The sequence below is a fragment of the Channa argus genome, chromosome 20 (assembly GCF_033026475.1).
Source record: "Channa argus isolate prfri chromosome 20, Channa argus male v1.0, whole genome shotgun sequence".
In the NCBI taxonomy this organism is placed as follows: Eukaryota; Metazoa; Chordata; class Actinopteri; order Anabantiformes; family Channidae; genus Channa; species Channa argus.
Genome location: NC_090216.1, coordinates 16,067,623 through 16,089,226, shown reverse-complemented (window position 1 = coordinate 16,089,226; position 21,604 = coordinate 16,067,623). Strand labels below are relative to the sequence as shown.

The following is a 21,604-nucleotide window of genomic DNA, read 5'->3' as shown; positions in this document are numbered from 1 at the left end:
CCGGCATCTACGAGGCCAGCGCCTTGCCCCCCGAGGCGCCGGCCGGCGTCTACGAGGCCGCCACAACCCCCTTGTCCCCCAAGGCACTGGCTGGAAGCTACGAGGTCACGACCTGCTAGTGGCCGTAGCTTTGAACTAACAAGTCCTCACAAGTTAACATGCATCTGTTTAAATTTGGGGGGGGGGGGGGAATTCATCAGAATATTTGTCTCTGCTATGAATAAAGCATGTTTCCATTCTGAAAATGCATGCAGAAAAGCTACAGAACTAACCTATCCATGCTTATAACCTGTGTTCAAGCTTAAACCTTGTTAATTTAAGGAATGTTTGGTTTCTATACACTGCGCAAGAGCCTATGGACTGTAAATATGGCTTGTTTTGTGATTCACATGACAAATGTCATCAAAATAAATTCCTAAAGGTAATTTGTCTATAAGCAGCAACCCTAATACACTCAAGCTTAGAAACTGAAGATGTCTTAAAACAAATCTGAAGGGGTTTTGTTTTTGGTATCTATGGAAAAATCAGACTGCCCCTAGTACCTGCCACCATCTTCAGTCTTGTCATTCAGCAAGTAAATTAAGTCATGAACACCACACTAGACATAAAGCAGATTAAAATTGTAGACCAGCATGTCAAAGCAAGATTGAGGTTCCTGTGCCTACAGTCAACTGAGGTTTAAGGTCCACAGGACTGAACCCAACCTTGATAGTTTAATATGGTAAATGGTACCTATTGGCACTCAGCGCTTTACACTGCTTCCTATTCACCCATTCACACACACTGATGGGGGAGCTGCTATGCAGCTGGTCAACACTCACTCGGAGCAACTAAGTTGGGGTTCAGTGTCTTGCTCAAGGACACTTTGACATGTGACTGGAGGAGCCTGGGATTGAACCAACAACTATGAGATTGGTGGCGCCACAGTCGTCCAATAGCAACTATACATGCACAAATTTAGTTTGTTGCTCAACACCCTTTGGAGCAAACCTGGACACATCAGAACTCATCACGAGGCCAAAATTAGATAGAAACCCACTAAATTCTTAACCTATCAGATTAGTCAAACATAACATTTAGTTCTTAAAAATGTGGTGGTCATCAATACATTTCTTCTACATTAATCTTTATAACCAAGTCTACTCAGAATGGATACATGTTTGAGGGCCTCCCAGTACCTAATGTCCACAGCCAAGCCAATGACTAATGCACATGTCACAACAGGAAACTGAGGCAAAACAGTGCAGGCTGGGAAACTGCCCTGGGGCTGAATATTAAAACTTTTTGTAAAAATTTAACACCCATTCTAGAAAAGGTATATTTTGAATCTCTTAATCACCAAACTCTGCATGTTTCCATATAAAAGCAGAGATCTAGAACAATCGGCCTCTGAAGAAAACAATAAGCCCCTGGATCCTTTTAGCCATCCAATATTACTTCTGAATGTGTTAAGGTACAGGGGAGATTTGAAATGTGAGGTTCTGTTTAAGCTTTTCTGCAGTCTAGCCATTAGTTAACTTTTATACAATTAAATACCATGCAGTCAACTTTTTTAGTTTGCCAATTTTAGATAACTTTTTGAAATTTGTGACCTGACATTTTCACCCCTCATTTTAAATTGGGTGGCCAAAAACAAAAAAAGGGTTAAGTTTAGTCAACACTCATGAACCTTGTGTGCTGCTTTTAAAAAACTACCAACAATTTTCTTTTTTATGTATTGAGCTCAATTTTAGTTATGGCAGGTATTTTTAAACTGTGCATGTACTATAATCTGACCAAGTTAGTGTCACCATTAATTTCTTTACTCAAGCAGTTAAACCTAAAAACATCATGTAAATTGGTTTGTGTTAAATTCAGATAGTTTCACATTCCTAAAATTAGGCAAGTAGTGTTTAAGAGTTTTATTCAAAACAGGTCAATTAATGCAGGTACATGCAGACATCACTTTCAAAGTTGTTAGTTAAAGCTTATTCCCTACACTTCATATGGCCATGGTGCAAATTTACTGCTTTCAGGTTCATCCTTGTCATTTGTAAACAAGCTGTGGTTGTTACTCAATGTTAACTTGTGCTGGACAATCGCAGACAGACTGTTGCTGCCCGAGGACAGGCGGTGGTGCTTCGCTTACAGACAGGCCTATGCTCCCCGAGGACAGGCGTTGGTCATCACTGGAGGACAGGCCTGTGCTCCCCGAGGACAGGCGGTGGTCGTCGCTCACAGAAAGGCCGTTGCTGCCCGAGGACAGGCGTTGGTCGTCACTGGAGGACAGGCCTTTGCTGCCGGAGAACAGGCGTTGGACATCACTGGAAGACGGGCCTTTGCTGCCGGAGGACAGGTGGTGGTCGTCACTGGAGGAAAGGCTGTTGCTGCCCGAGGACAGGCGGTGGTCGTCACTCACAGACAGACCGTTGCTGCCCCAGGACAGGCGGTGGTCGTCGCTCACAGAAAGGCCATTGCTGCCCGAGGACAGGCGGTGGTCGTCGCTGGAGGACAGACCTTTGCTGCCCGAGGACAGGCGGTGGTCGTCGCTGGAGGACAGGCCTTTGCTGCCGGAGGACAGGCGGTGGTCGTCGCTCACAGAAAGGCCATTGCTGCCCGAGGACAGGCGATGGTCGTCGCTGGAGGACAGACCTTTGCTGCCCGAGGACAGGCGGTGGTCGTCGCTGGAGGACAGGCCTTTGCTGCCGGAGGACAGGCGTTGGACATCACTGGAAGACGGGCCTTTGCTGCCTGAGGACAGGCGGTGGTCGTCACTGGAGGAAAGGCTGTTGCTGCCCGAGGACAGGCGGTGGTCGTCGCTCACAGAAAGGCCATTGCTGCCCGAGGACAGGCGGTGGTCGTCGCTCACAGAAAGGCCATTGCTGCCCGAGGACAGGCGGTGGTCGTCGCTGGAGGACAGACCTTTGCTGCCCGAGGACAGGCGGTGGTCGTCACTGGAGGACCGGCCTTTGCTGCCCGAGGACAGGCGTTGGACGTCACTGGAGGACGGGCCTTTGCTGCCCGAGGACAGGCGGTGGTCGTCACTGGAGGAAAGGCTGTTGCTGCCCGAGGACAGGCGGTGGTCGTCACTCACAGACAGACCGTTGCTGCCCCAGGACAGGCGGTGGTCGTCGCTCACAGAAAGGCCATTGCTGCCCCAGGACAGGCGGTGGTCGTCGCTCACAGAAAGGCCATTGCTGCCCGAGGACAGGCGGTGGTCGTCACTCACAGAAAGGCCATTGCTGCCCGAGGACAGGCGGTGGTCGTCGCTCACAGAAAGGCCTTTGCTGCCCGAGGACAGGCGTTGGACGTCACTGGAGGACGGGCCTTTGCTGCCCGAGGACAGGCGGTGGTCGTCGCTCACAGAAAGGCCATTGCTGCCCGAGGACAGGCGGTGGTCGTCACTGGAGGACAGACCTTTGCTGCCCGAGGACAGGCGGTGGTCGTCGCTCACAGAAAGGCCTTTGCTGCCCGAGGACAGGCGGTGGACATCACTGGAGGACGGGCCTTTGCTGCCCGAGGACAGGCGTTGGACGTCACTGGAGGACGGGCCTTTGCTGCCCGAGGACAGGCGTTGGACGTCAATCAAGGTCACACTGTTGCTGGTGGCACTGCCTGTGGTGGTGCTGCCACCCAACATCAAGTTGCTATTGCTGCTCAATGTCACATTCACATCATTACACTTTCTGTCTTGTACTGGTGTGAGACCACCCAACAATGTCACAGCAGCCATTTTATTGGTGTCCAGTTGTACTGAAAGAACAGTGTTAAATTAATTCATGTAAGTACTAAAGCAGTGTTCACACACACAGCATGTGGAAAACCCTTCTCATCTTAGTAGCGGAAATATATTCCATACCATAAGAATTGACACCACATGGGACGTCACAAAAAATAAAAATTAAACACTTTCCGGTCTCATACTAAAACTGCCCCTCAATCTGAACTGCGTAGTTCATTGTCTCACTGGCAAATAAAACATGACCCACCAATGTACCCACATGTGTTGGTTTTAATAATTACAAAACTACTCCTACAAGCCTTAGACTTTCCTTTCTTTGGTGTAAGAGGTCAACAATTGATGTCACAGCATGTAGACATACTGTAGTATAACTGACATTTTACGGTCAACAAAAGTTCATGTGGAAGTTGTGTCGCAAACAATAATATATGAGACTAAATGTGTTTTTCTGGATTGCAAAGTTCTGCGTAACCTTCCATTCAGCTGGAACATTTTAAATAAGCTGCTGGGACAGACTTCTACAGCATGCAGGAAGCTGTGTCTGAACAATTTCTGTGAAAACATGTCAGTGATGTTCTTACCGGTTAGTTTCTTGTACAGTCCAGAATCCTGCCTTTCATTAGTGCCAACAACCGGCACACAGGAGCCTGTGGGCAGTGCGAATGGCATTATTAAGAAGTTTGTGCTGTTTGATGGCACAACACACCACAAATCCTTTCCTGATAATTTACATTTCAGAAATTAAAAAGGCATTTTCAGCCGTTATACCATAATGTGCTAAAATCTGTTTAGATTGTGAGAACAGGCATTAACATTATTTTGGTTTTAGGATGCATATGAAATCTGAACCAAACGGTAAAGCATATAAAAATACATTTTCCACACTTCACTGGCAAATTCTTTAACACAACTTTCAATAAGAAGAACCATTAAAAACCTTTGATAAACCAAACCATCAGCACACAAATCCGTAAAGTTCCTGCAGCTCCCATTGTTTCACTCAGCTATAGAACCTGTGCTGCACGAGGGTTTTTAAAAAAAAGCCGCCCTGCAGGTGACCCAGCTGTTGTTCATCAGCTCTAATTGTCTCTATCTTTAGAGGAGGGACGGACAGTTGACATTCAAGCTTTTCCTCTTACATATGAAACAACATACCAGGTTTTTAAAACAGATTATAAAACAAATTGTAATATTTACAGTATTTATTTCATAGTACTATATCAGACACATGTTCTCTTAAGTTCTACATGAAAATGCCAAAGCCCATGAGTTATCTACTAAATTCTCATTCGTTCTATGTAACTATGGTGCTGTGTGGATTTCTTTTTCAGAAGGAAAAAGAAATGTTGTCATCTTTTGTTTTAGTAAAATTATTTGTAAAGTACTGCAGCATTCATCGGTTTCAACCTCTGCTCTTGTCAAGATTCTGACTGGATTGTAAAGTACTTGGGTTTCATTGTACTGTAAAAAATCTATAACAAAAATAATATAAAGTAAAGGCTATAAATATACAACTATAAATAAATATAATAGTCATAGTCAAACACACCTAAACGACACTGAAAATCCTTATTCAGTGAACAAGCAGAGGAACGCAAAGATCAAAAAAATAGCTTGTGACTACAGTTTTGCTGTTCTTTTACTTTACTATTTTCATTTGATACAAGTTTATACTTTTACTTTCTACTAATACTTGTATTATATTGCAGAGATGAACTTTGCATCCTTGACAAGGTGGCTGGTGAAAATGTCTTCATTCTTGCGAGGACAATGCCAACTGTTGACCTGTGAGTTTGGAATTTTTAATGCCGTGGTTTATATGTAATTAGATTAAAAATAAAGGTCAGGAGATCAGAGTGATTATAATTCATTGTGTGGACCATGAACATTTCTATCAAATATTTGAACCCATTAAAGACATTTACTTACAAAAGTTACAACAAAAAGTGTTAGACTGCTGTCTCTCACACTACTGCAGTAACTAACAGGGTTTAACATATAGTCGTTCTGGCTTTTGTGTTTGTGTTTTTTTTTCTTCCGTTCTCATGTAAACTGCGGATCAGACCAAATTTCGGGGGGAGGGGTTATTCATTGTCAAACCCCTGTTAAGATATCAGGCTTTTCTTTCTATTTTTGCCAAGAGATGAATTCTGTTTTACTTTAAACAAAGCTAACACACTGACATCTTGTGGTGTTCAAAACACACAGCAACCCTCATTGGTTTCCGTTTCAATTTCTTACAGTACACCTGCAAAAAAAGCCCCAAAGCTATGTGTGTTACCTTTTAAATCTATGATACTCCTGAGCAGAAATGGGGTTGAAATAAACACATTTATGCAGATCAGTTTGAATTCTTTATATATCTTTACTATGCCTCATTTCATTTGTAAAATATACACATATCGTAGTTTATTTTTTTTTTTTTTTTACAATCTACATTTTAAGACTTTTTATACACTACCTGTAAGTAAAACTGCAAGTAAATCTGAAGTAATTTGGTTTAAATTTTTCAATCGAGCCCAAGACTGCATCATGCCCTTGGGGACACGTTCAATAAAGTGGTCTTCTGTTACCCCACCTGCTCTTTTACAGTAATAAACAGGGCTGGCAACATAATCTGAACACAGGAAAAAAAATGCTTTATTATAACATAATGACAAACATAACTTCACATTTAGATGAAAAAGTGGTCGAGTCTTCTCCCAGCATGTGATTCACAATCAATATATTCCATAGGTATGTTCCTTTCCATCTCTGTATCGGTCCAGGTAGCGCAGGGGCTGTCGATGAGGGTATTTAACCTGCGGGGGGTGGTACACTGGAGGCCGGATAAACTCAAACACAGGCTCCTTCATGTCTGTGGTGCGATGACACAGAGGTTTTACTGACCGACAGGGAATCACTAACACACCCACATGAACTTCTATCTATGTGAGGACACTCATTGGCATAATGCAATAGACCCTTACACTAACCTGAAACATCACAACAGAATGTCTAACCCTAGACCTGAAACCTAGTTCTAACCATAAAACAGCACTTTGAATTTGAAAATGCAAAATGTCCTGCTTTACTCTGTTAGGAAAAAAACTTTTTTGGTACACACACACACACACACACACACACACACACACACACACACAATTGAGACACAGCTAGTACATTCTTGTTTTCATAGCACAAGACCAAACATCTACTGTGTTCAGTTTCGTTAGTGCGACTCACTGAGTGTGTTGTGAAAGGTGCTGGTGACAGATTCATCCCACTGGCACTGGAAGAAAGCCAGGCCTGCAGGTGTCATGTTGTCCTGGTGCTTTCTGTAGAAATCCACAGTCTTAAAGGTACGATCCACCAGAGAATAGCTGTGGAAGTAAGGTACCACATGCTTAGTGTATGTGTTTACATGAAATACAGACAAGGCAGCAGTCCCCACTCATATCTAATGATCAGATTTACACTTTACGTTACTTGTTCAGTGTATTAGTATGTTATTGCTCACCATGGCGATTGCCTGACATCCTCCTGGAAGTTGATGGGTCCAACCTGCTTGAAGAGGACATAAATGTAGCGGTGGAAGCCTGTTCCTTTGGCAGGGAAGGGGGGTAGATAGTGACACAGCTCCTCTCCAGCCTCCACTGCTCCACCTGGGATATTGCCCCTACAGAGGCACAGGTCAGCAACAGTTAGGGTCAGCACTTTTTTTTGCAAAAAGGTCGCGAATGCTCACAAGTCAAGTCAAACTCAATCCCAAAAATGGAATGAGCCACTGGATTTGGAAATATGAAAGGATATTTGCCCAAAAATACATACACCAACAAGTGGATGTACTCCGCCTCATTATCCAGAAGATGTTCATCTGAAAAAGTGTAAATATTAGTTCACACTGTCGTGGAATCCTGATATGGTATTAAAAAAAGAAACTGAAACAGTATCAACAAAGGAAACGCACCTGGACAGGTGAGCAGAATTGTCCACAAGGAGCCCTCTTCTGCATCAAAGCTGATCTGAGGGGGAGATGCTGCCTAAAGAACAAAACACGGGAGAACACGGTACAGGAGGTATATGAGGAGGTATAGATATTTTTACCTATAATACTGTAGATTATTATGTATTAGAGAAGGCAACAAAATAGCTGCATTTTTGGTGATTTGGGCTTTTAGAACATTGAAGACAAAACATCTTTTCCTTTAACATACTTGAGTAGGTGTCAGGTGATTCCCATAAAGCACTTGACTACTGTTGTCCTGGCGATAGCAGATATGAAGTGAGACTTGAGGTACAAAGTAGGCCATGGGGAAGAGATCTGTGAAGATTCCATAGTGGTCTGCCAGTCTCTTTATATGATGAGGACCACTGTCCTTTTCCCAGGTTTCCTGCACTCGATCCAGAGGGATCTTAACTAAATTAAATACAGAAAGGTAAACAAATGTATTCTCTAAACAATTCAAAGTTCAAGTAATCATGAGAATGTGTGCGATCTTACAAGTGCGCAGACGACAAGCTCGTTCTAGCTCAACATCCTTCTTGTTGTTTTGTATCACCGCCTTTCTCTCCCTCACTAATTTGGTCCTGCTGGCTCGATAGTATGGCAGACCAATGTCCACGCGCCTTGCACCTGCAACAAAACTAAACTTCTTGACACTGTGGACCAGCCCATTTTCTTGTTGCATATTTACATCACCTGAGTAAATCACTTTCAACAGTTTCCTCCTTTATTTCTCACCATGTTCAGGGTCAGCTTTTTCAACATAGTTCCTGTACGTCTTCCACCAGACAGGTTTGTTCCTTGCCTCCTCAGCTTGTCTTAAGTATCGGGTGTAGCTTCGATACTTCTCTAATGATTCCAGGTTCTGAACATCTATCTCGTCATTCGGCATTGGACCTAATGGAGGTACTTGTCTGCAGAGCAATGCTATCAGATGGAAACATTGTCAACAGTTAGTGAATAACAAATTCTTTGTCATGTTTTCCGTATCATTTTGGAGAATGCAGAATTTAGATTTAAGGTATTTCATTTATTTGAATTTCTTTCCTTCGTTACAGTGAATCAAGTTTTTATAATTGTGTAATTTCATGTGTTTATTTGATCACATTTTGCTTTCGTTTTTATATGTTCAACCACCACTTCCAGATTTGATTTCCAATAATTGGCATTCCAAAACTTTATTTCATTTTTAAACATTTTAAAAAGCTAAAAAATAACAAAATTAAAGATGTTAGCTCTCTAATGGCCTAGAGCCTTCTTTGTGTCACTTTTTGCCAAATGTTTTCAGGCCTTGACTGCAGACAGAGCAGTTGAGCACCAAGATTCTTTCACTATTGAGACATGTTGATGCTGTTGCAAAATATCTGCAGAAAGCAATTTGACACTGTGTAGCTGAAATAAGCAAGACTGAAAATTAAAACATGTATACATCATTCAGCAATAATGGTGCCTTCAATAATGTGCTAGTTTCCCATACTTTGTGCATTGATGCACCCCTACACCATCACACATGGCTTCTGAACTGTATCCTGGTGACAAGCCTAATGATCCTTCTCCTTTTTAGCCCACAGGATGCAGCATCTATGATTTATAATGAAAATGTCAAATTCTGACTAGTCAGACCACAGGACATTTGTCCTTAGTCCTTTTTAAAGAACCCGAGGCTCAAGTGTTTCTGGATCTTTTTTTTTTAATTTTTACATATGGTTGTTCTTTTCCATGGCAGAGGTTTAACCTGCATTGGTGAATCTGAGCCCTAAATTTGAAAGACTCAGTCATGATACTGAACTGTTGGCAATTAACTGCATTCCTTGTGAGATGTTCCACCAGGTGTTTTTTTTTGAGCACTATACAACTTTCCCAGTTATGTTGCCCCTGGTTCACCTTTTTGAGACATGTTGCTGGTATCACATTCAAAATGAGCAAATATTATTTTAAATAATTTAGCAGTTGCCACATTTGATGCCTTGGTGCCATTAACAATGAAAATTAAGTTTCAAAAGAACAAACTGTTGTAAATTGTTAATTGGATCTTTGTATGTATCTTTTGCATTTGGTCAGATTTGTCCTATTCTTTTTACTTTTGTTTTTGCAATGTCATTGTTAGTTTCAAAATCCTAAAAAGGGGTTATTTACTGACAACCACAGTGTCAGCCTAGCCTAGGAGCATCCTCTGCAAAAGCTTAAGTTCTTATTTCACCCTTCATGCTTGGCTTCTTTTGGGGTCTCTTTCTTGGTCTGAGTCTTGAATACGACTCTGATTCAATTATAAAATTTTTCTGTCAAGTTTGTTTCATTCCCGTGCAAAAGCATGTAACGTTAGCCGTCGTCTGCTTCACACTAATTTCCTCTGGCATACACACTTTAGATTAAAACCTGAAACCCGAACACGAAATAAATACATGTAAAATCAATATAAATTAGTAATATCGTTACAATACCTGTTGTTACAAATGCCCTGACATTATTGACCCCGAAATCTGTCCCAGTTCGCAAGGTAGCGGTACAAACCGTGCGCAGCGCCATCTTGAATTGGGATTTTTTTTTGTGTGTAAATACGGTGGCCGAGAGGAGCAAGACAGGTCTGTGCTTTTAAAAATGCTCACTGAATAATGTATAAAAAAACTATCAACATATTGCATATTTTGGTAAGTTACAAGTAGGGATAATCAGACAGTGTTTCCACACCTGAATGTTTCTGGTTTTTAAGTATTTACGTGTTTGCTTCTAAAATAAAACATACCTATAAAGACATTGTGATGTACACTCACACTGTGTATTAAAATCTTTTATTTTTTATATGTGTGTACAACGTAACGAATAAGTGACAGCAACCAGTAAAATGTTACAGCTGCAAATTATCTTTGTCTCTGACCAACACTAGTGTTAGCGAACTGTGTATGGGAGGCTTTTACCGAAAGTACGTGAATGCGTCATTTTTTGCGTATGTCATCATCAGGAAAGCTTCATCTGTAGAGGTATTCAGTCAAATGATATAAACGAATGTATCTGTTGAAGTGGTAAGAATATATATTGTGTCGTTTCATCTTGTATCTGGTTGGTGAATGTAAATGTGCATTAATATATAATTAAAGCACTCGACGATTGTAACATTTTGACAATTATTTGTCCCCAAGAGACCTAGCTAACGTAAACTAACGTAGAATCTAGGCTAACGTTAGCTAGCGTTAGCTTTTTCTTCTACTAGGCTAAGTTAGCCAACATTATCATTTGGACTGTAGCATACTGATTGATATTTTTTTCTGCCTTTGTGAGAAAGAATTTTATATAAATCGCTTAACATGTGACATTATCATCCTAATACAAAGGATGGTAATGTTTAGCAGGTATGTTACATTGTAGTCACTGTGTGGTACAGATGTGCTACTTATATGTTCATGACAAACCTCCTGTCTCTCCCTCCTTTTTCACAGAGGTGTCTGGTCTTTCTTTGGAAATGGAGTCTCAGAATTCAAACCTGATGTGTGCAATATGCCTGGAGCATTTCAGAATCCCCGTAACCATCCCCTGTGGCCACACCTTCTGTCAAAAGTGCATCACCACTCATTGGGACACCAAGAGCAAGGCTGACATTGGTCCTCACTGCCCCATCTGCAATGAGGACTTTTACACCAGGCCAAACCTGAAGCGTAATGTATCCCTTTCAGTCTTGACTGAGGCTGCCAACTCCATCAGTCCCTGTAGAGAGTCGCTCATGAGGGGAAATGAAGGACTGAGAGCTATAGTCCTGTGTGACCGCCATAAAAAGCCTTTGGTGTATTACTGCAAGCAGGACAAAATGGCTGTGTGCTGCGAGTGTGGCATCTCAGAATGTGCGAACCACGAGAAGGTCATGTTGGAGGTGGAAAGGGAAAATCAAGAGGTATATGTGATGAAACATTAAATCGACTTAGTTGTCATTGTAATAGTGGCTTGTCGGTCCAGCTGTGACATTGTCCTTTTAGCATTAAATTATTGTGACTGTAAAACTTACAGTTTGATGTGTTTTCTTTACAGTTGCTGCTGGAAAGGAAAAATAAGGAGGTGGGGAAACTCATTGAAGAGACACAGAAAAGTATAAATGAGTTGGCTGACAATATAAATGAAGCTAAGGTAAGCCCACAATTTTACTCAACTGACAATACTAACACGCCACATTTTGTGTAGAAAAATCCAAAAGAAGCAATTAAAATTAGAACAAGACACTGTAAACAATATCTTTTCAAATTTCAGAGCGACACATATCATTCAGTGTCTTCCATCAACAGGTCACTCTTCAGCAAACTTCAAACTGGATCAACGTCAAGTTCTCCACACTGATAAAGATACTGGCTGAGAGGCAGGAAGCTACAGAGCTATTTATTAATGAGCAGAAAGAGGCTGCCATCACTGAGGCAGAAGCACGGCTAGCGAAACTTGAGGCACGTTCCCAGATACTCAGTCAGAGCCAAAGCCAGATAGCAGCTCTACATAACCTCTCTGACACAGAGCTCATCAAGGTTTGAACTTTTCAGTTTACAGTGTTTTTATTCAGCTCCAATGTAAAGACTGCTGTCTAGTCAGTGTCTTATGAAGTTCACATTTGCTGCATCTTAGTTTTTTTTGTGTGTGATGCACAAGAATAGCAAGCACAGGCATCAATTTAACATCAGTTAGAATTCAGTGTTTTTTTTAGGGGGGCACATTACTGATCTTACGATAAGAACAATAAACAAACACTCATGCGAAAGACAGGATTTGTCTCTTTCTTGTCTTGTAGATGTCTTTTAGGTGGCTCATAATATGTAAAGTAAAAAATCGAGCAGGTCCCTGTGGGTTAAGACTATATTATGATATTTTAATTGACCACACCCAAATGTTAGGGTAGCAGTCACCATGCATTTCACTGCTAGATGGCAGCAGAAACACTGTCACTTTGTGAATTTTTATTTTAATTTTAAAAGTTTCAGACCAGCCAACTGCTAAATGAGACATATGTGACGTGTGACTTTAAAGTCTTGTTTACTTTGAATATATAAAGTCATGTCATTATGTCTGAAAGTTACCTCTAACAAGACTAAGGCAGGAAGTTTTACCAGTGCAGCAACCACCAAAAGAAAAATATAGATACTTAATTTGAAATTGCTAGAATGCTTATGTTTGAATGTGGCTGATACAAGTGTAATAATGTGGTCATGTCAAACAATCAAGGTTAAGCTTCTTTTAATGGCATATCTCTGTACAGGAGTCAGTGCTTATAGATGTTCCACGTTTTGAGGCCATTTCCACAGATGTAACGCCAAACCTCCAAGATCAATTAAACGGTGTCACAGATGTTCTGTCACGGGTCTCTAAGATGGTGTCTGAGGACCTGGACAGAGCTGTGAACACAGCTGTGGGTCAGGACAAAGATGGTAAGCAGCCAAATTGCCTTATTTTCCACATATGTATTCTTTAGCCTTGGTGCGGTGTTCTCATGGTTGTTTGCCTCCAGGTTCTCCTCAGGATAAGAGGCCGGTCCTAGCTGTGGTTCCCAGTCCAGCTGCTCCATGCCACCTTGGTGGTAAGGAGGGCCTCAGTGCTTGTAAGTATTTCCTAACATTTCGATTTCTTTGTTTAAACAATACTAATAATAAGCACAAATTCTTTGGTCCTTCTAACTATCGCAGGTAACATGCAGTGGTGAATGATAGCTCACAAATTACATTGACAAAGGTAACATACTCTTCTGGGCCCTGTTCTTTGTTTGTTGCTAAAAAGATTCAAGATCACATGATCATGTCTGGATGTTCTATTCCCAGAAATGTTTGAGGTTATTTTGGTTCATTGATCCCAATGTGGATCAATGAACCAAAATGTGGATGAGAAAAGATGGATTTAATCAACACACCAAAGTAAGAACAGCAAGTTTTAGGGCCTTTGTTTAGAAAGCCAGATCTGGGCATCCATCAATGGGTATTCTGTTTTGACACCATTAATGCCCAAGAGGTTATATTTTTTACACTGACTAAACCTGAGATTGAACCTGCTCCAGAGTAGTTTTGAGTTTATGGTTTTGTTGTCAGGACAACAAGCTCAGCATGACTTTGGAGAAATCAAGAAATCTGGGATAACATCAAATTGTCAACCATATTATTATATTATATAATCAGCTAATCTATACACAAAGACCGTGGCCCTAATGTGACCGTAATCTACAAAGATGTGATAAAGAGAAGGAGAAGGAATCAGGACCTATGCAATTCAAAAAGGTTAAAGTTTGAATTTCATAGTTATCAGTTCCTCCATTAATTCAATCTATGTGATCACTTTCTTTTTCCCATACAGACCGATGCTCTCTGACCTTTGACCCCCGCACAGCCAATGGGCACCTGTTTCTGTCCCAGGAAAACCGGAGAGCGGAGCACTTGACCTCTGGTCCACGCCTGGTTCCTGCACATGAAGCCCGCTTTGATCACACCTGGCAAGTGCTCTGCTTTCAAGGATTCACTCACGGACAGCACTACTGGGAACTGCAGGTGTCCAAGCCCTGGGCCTACCTCGGGGTACCGAACTTTATGTTTCTCACGTTTGTGCCATGGTCCACCAATTTGTCCAGACTGAAATATCTCTGCACATATTTCACCCATAATTGTTTCCCGCATCTTGTCAGGTAACCTACGACACCATCCCCAGAAAGGAGAAGGGCAAGAGGTGCATGGTGGGTATGAACGAACTGTCGTGGAGCCTGCAGCTAGATGAGCATCAGCTCATTGCGTGGCACAACGGTCGACGAGAGATCCTATCTGGCCACTCCCAGCACAGCCGTATTGGCATGCTGCTGGACTATGAGGCGGGAATGCTCACCTATTATGGAGATGGGCAGACCAGGCTCCATGCCTTCCACTGTGCCTTCACCCAGGAGCTATTCCCCGCTTGTTGGATAGGAGAGGGAGTCAGCATCACCCTCTGCTCCACATGAGCTGACTCTCAGAGAAGTGAAAACAGAAACCTAGTGATTAGAAGCACTGTCACACGTAGGCAGTAGATGACTCAACATAGGAGATATTTTTTTTTGTTTTGTTTTTTTAGATTGTGTTAAGCAGAAAAATAAGTGATGGACATCAGTGACTGTGATGGAGTTTTTCCCCCTAAAATTGCCTACGTGGCTTCAGTTCGTTCCCATTATTAACTTACCTTGAGACAATGGCATCACTCAGAAAAAGGTCACAGACTCTTAAGGGGCCTTAAGGTTCCAGAATACTGACAGATCTACTTTGTGTTTTTTAATAGTATTATAAAAAAAAATCTGAGATTTATTTCTGCTTTATGAAATTATTGTACTTTCACTACAAACTATTGAGTCTTACTTTACTACTTCAAAGCATTATGCACCATATGAAAATCCATTAGCCCTCTGTGGGCCACTCAGACATTGGTTATGCTCACATATGAGAAATCCCAAGAGTATAGCAAAGCAAGTGTAGTGAAGACACAAATTATGCTTTTGAGATTCCATGAGTGGACTTCAGTCTACAAAAGGATGTAAGCCACTTCATACAATTTTATTTTTCTTTTGGCCTTTCAGCTTATCCAGTGAGGTCAGGGTCACCGCAGCACATAATTTTGTCCAAATGTTGATTTGCCAGATGCCCTTCCTGATGCAACCCTCCCCTATTTCTACAGGTCTTGGGACTGGCACTGCAGGGATGGGGATGACTGTTGGGGGTTACAGTGTTTTGCCACTCTACCAACTGAGCCATTACTGCCCCTAACCACTTCATATTGTCCTCTTAAAGTACCATCTCTTATGTACCATAAAAGATAGTTGATGAAATCAAAAATGTTGTGGGTTGTACATTACTACTGCAAATCCAGAACTGAAAATATGTTTGTCATCTTGGGATCCTCGCATGATTACATGGTGTCCTGTACATACAGTCTCCAACCTGTAATGGAATATGCTGTACTCTACATATTTTAATGGGCTTTTGACCGCATTTTATTTTTTTTTAATAACGAGCATTTCAAGCATACCTGGAACCTTTGTGATTTCGAGGTACTTGAGGCTCAGGACATCATGCATCAGTCTTTAGGAAACTGCTGTGGATTTGCACAAGTTGCCAGAAGTGCAGACAAGGACTACTGATCGACAGAAAAGCACATGATTAACCTGTTCCAGCTTAATGACACATCGTGCACTTCTGCACTATGCTGCATTAAAAGTAAAAAACCTAACTACGTGTGATACAGCAGTACTGTAAAAATAATGACAGACAGTTCTGTTTCACATGAATCAAGATCAGTTTAATAAAATCCAATGCACACATGCATTAGTTGAGATCATGCTGTTTCTTACTCAAGTCATTTTACATTATTCTTCAATAAATTACTTTGAAATAAATAGTTTATTATTTTACACACAGCCATGACGGAGCCCGATTCATAGCATTCTGAAAGTGCAAAGAATCAGCCACAGATACAGTTTAAAGATTATTGATTGTAGAGGAAGGAAGAGCAGAAGCTTAGATAGGCGCTCTGAGGCGCAGAGATCAGATTCAAACACTGACTTCAAACTGGAGAGTTAAGATCACAACACAGATAAATATAAACAGTGAGAAATTCCTCTAATGGTCCTGTTATAATGTTGAAATGTTAGAAGAATGACAGATGAAGCAGGCTGGCAGCAGGTCTGTTAATGTGTTTTCTCGAATATTCAGAGGTATGACAAAACAGGAAGTGACATCATTGGGTGACCGCTCTGCTCTTGCACATTATAAAGATAATCCCCCCCAGGCAGTATGCCTCTCCAGCCCCTGGCTGCCCTCACTCTCCGCTAATCCTGGATCAGGGCTTCACTGCAGGGTTCATTGCTGCTCTAACCTCTGGTGGTCTTATTCACTGAAACATGTCAAAGCAGACCAGACCACCTGGCATTCCACTCACTTTACAAAAGCTAGTTTTTCTATAAGTTAGTGTTTTTGAGAAAGTCTCTTTTTAAAAGTCTACATATTGAAAGCCTGTACATACAAAATAGAATAATAATAGAAAAATAAAAGCTTGCATTCAGCTTTTGCCTTTGGATCAGTTAGCAAACTAACATCATTGGATTGAGTCTGGTTTAATAGACAGTCATAGAAAATTCTACAGTAAGTGAGCGTCATAGCACAGCTGAATCTAAAGTTTAGGGTGGCAGTATGATTCTCGGTACATTTGCAAGGTAATAACAAAATAGCTAATCAGGTTGCCGTATCATCACCTATACTGAAAAAAGCCAAAAAAAAAAAAATCATGCCTTAACTTCTGCTCACTCTCACTCTCTTGCTCGCTCAGACTGCTACCAGTAGTTCTTATGTCCATCAGGTAAAAGTGCATCTGAGAAGAATGACTAAAAGGAATGTACAGTGTTTGAGCTAAGGTGCTAAAATTATAGAAAGAGAAAAAAAAAAGTAAGACTAAAAGAATGGATTAGCAGGGGCTAGGACAAGAAGTAGAAGTTTGAAAACAAAACTGGTGTACTGACATGCAGTGCATGAGAAAGAAAGTGATCCAGTAGGACAGAAGATACATGAGAGAGACAGGAGTGATGCTGAGCTCAAAGCAGGTCTACTGGTTCTTCTTATCTTCTGGAGGGGAGTAGGGAGGAGGTTTGTCCTAGAAGGAGAAGAGACTTGTGGATTGAGACATTAGTACTGAAAATACTAATAATTGGTACTAATGGCATGAAAACAAGACCAGATAGTTTCATCCCATTTGTTTCACAGTGTTTTGCACCACAAAATGACACCATGTACAGGAATATATGTCCCAAATATATGGAGAGGCCTCACATTTGAGAGGATTGTGACAAACCAACAGCAGTTATGATCACAGCAGGCTGTATGTGCAACAGTGCCAGCATCTGTGCACGTTCTTAGGTTGTAATCATTTCTTTAAGATTAGCACTGTTGCAAACACAGCCTGCACCCTGTGACCTTAACTGCTGTTTGTTGATATGCCGCAACCTTTTCACTGGTGGATCAGCGACACTCAGCACTGGCACCCTGGACGCCCCCCTATGGCTGCCCACTGCCCACCCCAGGATGATGAGTTAAATGCAGAGAGAACTTCACTGGAACATGTATGTCTTTAATGACAACAATCTTCTATTGTAAATAATATTATTTTTCAAAAGGTTTTTAAACGTATTTCACTGCTAATTGGTTCAAAAGTGATGCAATACGACATAATTAACAAGATTATTTACCATTTATTACCATGTAGCTGTTATAGTAAATTTTAAAAACCTTAAAGGAGTGTTCATTTTCACCCACGTTTTTTCATGCATTTTCAATTTGTGCATGGGCATAAGTAATCAACATTAATAGAAAAAGAAAAGTTGGTTTGTCCCTAAAACCTAAATGCAACAAAGTCCAATGGACAGACAGATTAAATCAAAGAGAAAATGTGATAGAATTTGTTGTGACTAGCCGAAACAGTCTTTACACTGAAATTCAATGCTAATTAATTACTTAAAATTGTACATTTGATGCTAAGATATGATTATTAAAGAAACTGACTGTTCTCATTTTTGTATTAATGTACCAATAATAATAAGAATAGCCACAAAAAGATGGGATAAAATTAAAATGGAAACCTGGCTAAATGAGAAACATGCTATACAACTCGACAAGACATGAGAAGTCAAAATAATATATGAGCCAAATGGTAGAGAAATGTGTTAAACATTGGATGTCCAGCAAAGTGATGGAGGGCAACTTACCTCAGGAAGGTACACATGTGAAGGAGGCAGTGTTGCACAGCTGGCACTTGCTGCTGCCTCGGCTGCTTTGGCCTCCGCTGGAAAATGGATAAAGTGACAGATAAACTAATTAAATAAGTCTTATATAATAATAATCCTAGGATATAGAGTATGGGAAGACTGGAGCCTACCAAGAAACAAAAGTATTATTATACGGCTTCTGACAATATAGAGAGAAGATTTGTAAACCCACTAGTGTTAAGCATATTTGTTAGGAGGGCAAAGGGACAGTGTCACAATAACTTTTTCTAGGCTTTTCTATCCACGTCACATCTTCATCATCATCATCAGATGGAGTTTGCTCAGAGTAAATGAGCTTGCTTTTCTAACACCCAAAAGACTTAAGTAAGGTTCCTGAAAAGCCATCATCGTTTAATATTTTACTTTTTATTAAGGCTGATCAGTGCATTAACACCTGGCATGCACTGTAATTAGATTTAGTTAAAATCAGTTAGAGCCTCTCTGCCAGAGAGACCCACCTGCTGCTGAGGAGGGGAGGTCTGGGTCATGTGGTGCCTGTTGGGCCAAAGGAGCAGAATATGGAGGCGGAGGTATGTATGCTGCAGAGGCATCAAATGCTGGAGGGCTGGGATAGAATCCACCTGGGTATCGGAAACACAGAGATGCAGGTGAGATAAGATTTAGAGGACATTTGCACTTTAATATTGCACAAATTGCAATAATGGCTGCATTTTTTTTTAACAGTCTCCACCTGGAGGCGGAGGGTTGGGATAGGAGTAGCCAGGTGGAGGTCCAGATGGGTACATCCCATTAGCAGGGGGAGGAGGGTAAGCGTAGGCCCCGTTAGCCATGTAGGGGCAACCACCAAACCCAGGTGTCACTGGCTGACCTCTGGATGCTGAGATACACAACATGAAGATTTAGCCCAAACATCCAAGCAATAACAAATATGATAATGTTGCCTTTAGTCTGTACCCTGAGCGGCGACCTGCAGCATGTACTGGCCAAACTCTATAGCTCCTCCAGCAGCAAAGACAAACTTGAAAGTAGCACTGCCCTCCCAACCGCCTGTACAAGAAATAATAAGGAGGAGTCCACAGTATTTAGAGTCACAAAAATGCTGTACGTTTATACACCAGTATGACCTAAATGAAACAGATGTACCTGTACACAGTTATATGCATACCTCCAGGCTCTGCGTTGACAGTACCCTTAATGTAATTGGCTCCCAGTACAGGTTGCTTGACCTCACACCCCTTCATGAGATAGAAGGGCATCATAAAGGACTGCAATGCGTCCCGACCTTTAGCTAGAAAGATTACCTGTAAGAAAACAGTTGAAAATAAAACTGGAGGCTTCATTTTTTCCCCCTAATCTTCTTTGAAACTTTGTAGATCCACTTTCTGCAGGTTACCGACCGCGCACCTGCTGTTTAGTAGTGACAGTATTTACATCAATGTGGGGCTGTGCCAAAATAAAGCACAGGACCTTTGGGTGTTTCACCTTACCCTGTATGGAGTTAAGTAAATGCTGCCCTTCTTGCTCTTTCTGAAGGCTTCTGGCAGACTGTCCGCATCACAGAACACCAGCTCCACATTATCATAGTTCATCAACACACTGATGGTATAACAAGAACACACTGTCAAAAACAAGTTTAGTGTAAAATTCAATCTGCATTAATTTTAATGTGTACAGACTGATCAGTAATACGGGGGTTTAATCACCTTTCATAATGTTTGCTTTGCTTTAGTTAGGTAAAGTGTACTAAAGTAAAAGGATTACGCTTATGTGCTGGTTGTGTGGTAGCTGTAATGGGTTTATCATTACGTTCCAGTATGTTCTAGAAGAACCTGACAGTGATTTTAACTCGTATAAACTGCAGTGTCCAGGTCTGCATGTGACAAAACAAAAGCAAACGTTTTACCACAGAGCAGGCCAGTATGCAGAAACCGAGCCATTAGACTGCGCAGTAGTCCAACACATGCTGCTGTTACATGATTAAATAACATCCGGTCCTTGAATGTTGAATGTAACGTTTAAAACAAATCAACATTTATGTAATGGCATGTCACGCCTGCAATTACTGACTGCAGCAGTGATATAACGGAGTGAAGGCCTTTTTTTTTTTTCTTTTTTTTTTGGGGCTATGAGACCGAGACCTGGTACCGTAAACTGCAACGCTAATATTCCTTTTAAAAAACAAGGCGTCTTCGGTTAGTGAGCCTCGCTCGTCAGCCAGCTTTTACGTGTATATTTGAAGTCGTTTTGCACTAATAAGGAGTCAATCTTGAGTTCACCTTAAATGAAATATACCAGAACCACAAAGCGCTTTGTTAAATTAAAAATATACAGCTCAACTCATTCACGGTGCCCGTTAGCTCAACTAATGTTACACCAACACGTTTTTAACATTACGAGGTTAACGTTAACATTAGCTTTGTGAACAATTAGCCTAACGATGCTAGAAATTGCCATGTCGATTAAATGAAGTTAGTGGCAGTGGCTAACGTTAGCTGTGTACTTTGTGTAACTAAGTTAGTGGTCAAAGATGTCATGTTTTCGAGTGTTCTTGGAATGTGGAATGTGGACAGTGTCTTAATTAATTGAGAAAGGCACATTTTAAACCGCAGCTGAATGTTAAAGGAGTTTAGTGTGACGCCCCCCTCCCCCAATTGAAACTTGTCACTCTGGCTAACGGTAACGTTACCTTTCACTGTTGTTTATGATAACTCCGCCGGACTCCGAGTTGTTCTGGTTCAGAGTCATATCGACGGCCTTCCAACTCTACAGCAGAAAAATGAACAGATGTATTAGTCTATCACAGATTTTGTCAGCGGGCCTGTCCGCAGCCTCTGTTTCCTTGCCCTCTCCGTTGATAACGTTGTTATTCTGGCAACTGTCACTACCTGATCCGAACACCCTGCACGTTTGTTCTGCGCATGTGCAAACATGTGCAAAACAACAGTTTACGGCAGTGTCGCCACGTTAGCCAGTTAGCTTCCTCAGAAATATGAGCTACTCAGCTGAGTTTACTTCTCCATGGAGACGGATTAGAACCGACCAATCTGTTTCTGCCATTAGACCTCAGTTGCTTATATTTACTCATAATACTCCGTTACTTAAAAATATAACATTATTTATAATATATAATATAGGAGTATTGAAGCTTCTGGATACC

The 21,604-nt window shown here is 41.3% G+C and overlaps 4 protein-coding genes across 5 annotated transcripts; 1 reads left to right on the top strand and 3 right to left on the bottom strand.

Annotated features, from left to right (window-relative positions):
• Window positions 1-2,050: 2,050 nt before the first annotated feature.
• LOC137106093 (dentin sialophosphoprotein-like) lies at window positions 2,051-3,712 on the bottom strand. Its single transcript, XM_067489105.1, has one exon. The coding sequence runs from the start codon at window positions 3,710-3,712 to the stop codon at window positions 2,051-2,053; it is 1,662 nt and encodes a 553-aa protein (XP_067345206.1).
• A 2,627-nt stretch (window positions 3,713-6,339) lies between these two features.
• On the bottom strand, window positions 6,340-10,306 carry mrpl38 (mitochondrial ribosomal protein L38). The gene is made up of 9 exons (XM_067487974.1): window positions 10,148-10,306; window positions 8,445-8,633; window positions 8,205-8,336; window positions 7,918-8,120; window positions 7,671-7,743; window positions 7,532-7,577; window positions 7,221-7,379; window positions 6,947-7,083; window positions 6,340-6,578 (listed from the first exon to the last, which is right to left on the bottom strand). The coding sequence occupies exons 1-9, from the start codon at window positions 10,230-10,232 to the stop codon at window positions 6,442-6,444; spliced, it is 1,161 nt and encodes a 386-aa protein (XP_067344075.1). The 5' UTR covers window positions 10,233-10,306; the 3' UTR covers window positions 6,340-6,441.
• A 263-nt stretch (window positions 10,307-10,569) lies between these two features.
• Window positions 10,570-15,997, top strand: trim65 (tripartite motif containing 65). 2 transcript variants are annotated; one of them, XM_067487972.1, is made up of 8 exons: window positions 10,570-10,726; window positions 11,141-11,589; window positions 11,724-11,819; window positions 11,975-12,205; window positions 12,931-13,099; window positions 13,180-13,269; window positions 14,013-14,230; window positions 14,338-15,997. In XM_067487972.1, exons 2-8 carry the CDS (start codon window positions 11,164-11,166, stop codon window positions 14,644-14,646), a joined length of 1,539 nt encoding a protein of 512 aa, XP_067344073.1. In that variant the 5' UTR covers window positions 10,570-10,726; window positions 11,141-11,163; the 3' UTR covers window positions 14,647-15,997. The 2 variants fall into 2 exon arrangements, with proteins under 2 accessions (XP_067344073.1, XP_067344074.1); XM_067487973.1 differs by having other exon boundaries at window positions 10,595-10,684.
• A 1,174-nt stretch (window positions 15,998-17,171) lies between these two features.
• On the bottom strand, window positions 17,172-21,350 carry wbp2 (WW domain binding protein 2). The gene is made up of 8 exons (XM_067487976.1): window positions 21,134-21,350; window positions 19,935-20,043; window positions 19,613-19,748; window positions 19,402-19,494; window positions 19,178-19,324; window positions 18,945-19,067; window positions 18,427-18,503; window positions 17,172-17,318 (listed from the first exon to the last, which is right to left on the bottom strand). The coding sequence occupies exons 1-8, from the start codon at window positions 21,190-21,192 to the stop codon at window positions 17,271-17,273; spliced, it is 792 nt and encodes a 263-aa protein (XP_067344077.1). The 5' UTR covers window positions 21,193-21,350; the 3' UTR covers window positions 17,172-17,270.
• Window positions 21,351-21,604: the final 254 nt, after the last annotated feature.

What these genes read in the sequence shown, in the direction of transcription:
- wbp2 (XM_067487976.1), bottom strand. Translation starts at nt 21,192, where the DNA reads ATGACTCTGAACCAGAACAACTCGGAGTCCGGCGGAGTTATCATAAAC. An exon ending in ATCATAAACAACAGTGAAAG is followed by an intron (nt 20,044 to 21,133) that starts GTAACGTTACCG and finishes TTATACCATCAG; the next exon opens with TGTGTTGATGAACTATGATA. An exon ending in CACATGTGTACCTTCCTGAG is followed by an intron (nt 17,319 to 18,426) that starts GTAAGTTGCCCT and finishes TTCTCCTTCTAG; the next exon opens with GACAAACCTCCTCCCTACTC.
- LOC137106093 (XM_067489105.1), bottom strand. Translation starts at nt 3,712, where the DNA reads ATGGCTGCTGTGACATTGTTGGGTGGTCTCACACCAGTACAAGACAGA.
- trim65 (XM_067487972.1), top strand. Translation starts at nt 11,164, where the DNA reads ATGGAGTCTCAGAATTCAAACCTGATGTGTGCAATATGCCTGGAGCAT. An exon ending in ACAATATAAATGAAGCTAAG is followed by an intron (nt 11,820 to 11,974) that starts GTAAGCCCACAA and finishes TTCCATCAACAG; the next exon opens with GTCACTCTTCAGCAAACTTC. An exon ending in CTGACACAGAGCTCATCAAG is followed by an intron (nt 12,206 to 12,930) that starts GTTTGAACTTTT and finishes ATCTCTGTACAG; the next exon opens with GAGTCAGTGCTTATAGATGT.
- mrpl38 (XM_067487974.1), bottom strand. Translation starts at nt 10,232, where the DNA reads ATGGCGCTGCGCACGGTTTGTACCGCTACCTTGCGAACTGGGACAGAT. An exon ending in AGCTTGTCGTCTGCGCACTT is followed by an intron (nt 8,121 to 8,204) that starts GTAAGATCGCAC and finishes TATTTAATTTAG; the next exon opens with TTAAGATCCCTCTGGATCGA. An exon ending in ATCACCTGACACCTACTCAA is followed by an intron (nt 7,744 to 7,917) that starts GTATGTTAAAGG and finishes TTTGTTCTTTAG; the next exon opens with GCAGCATCTCCCCCTCAGAT.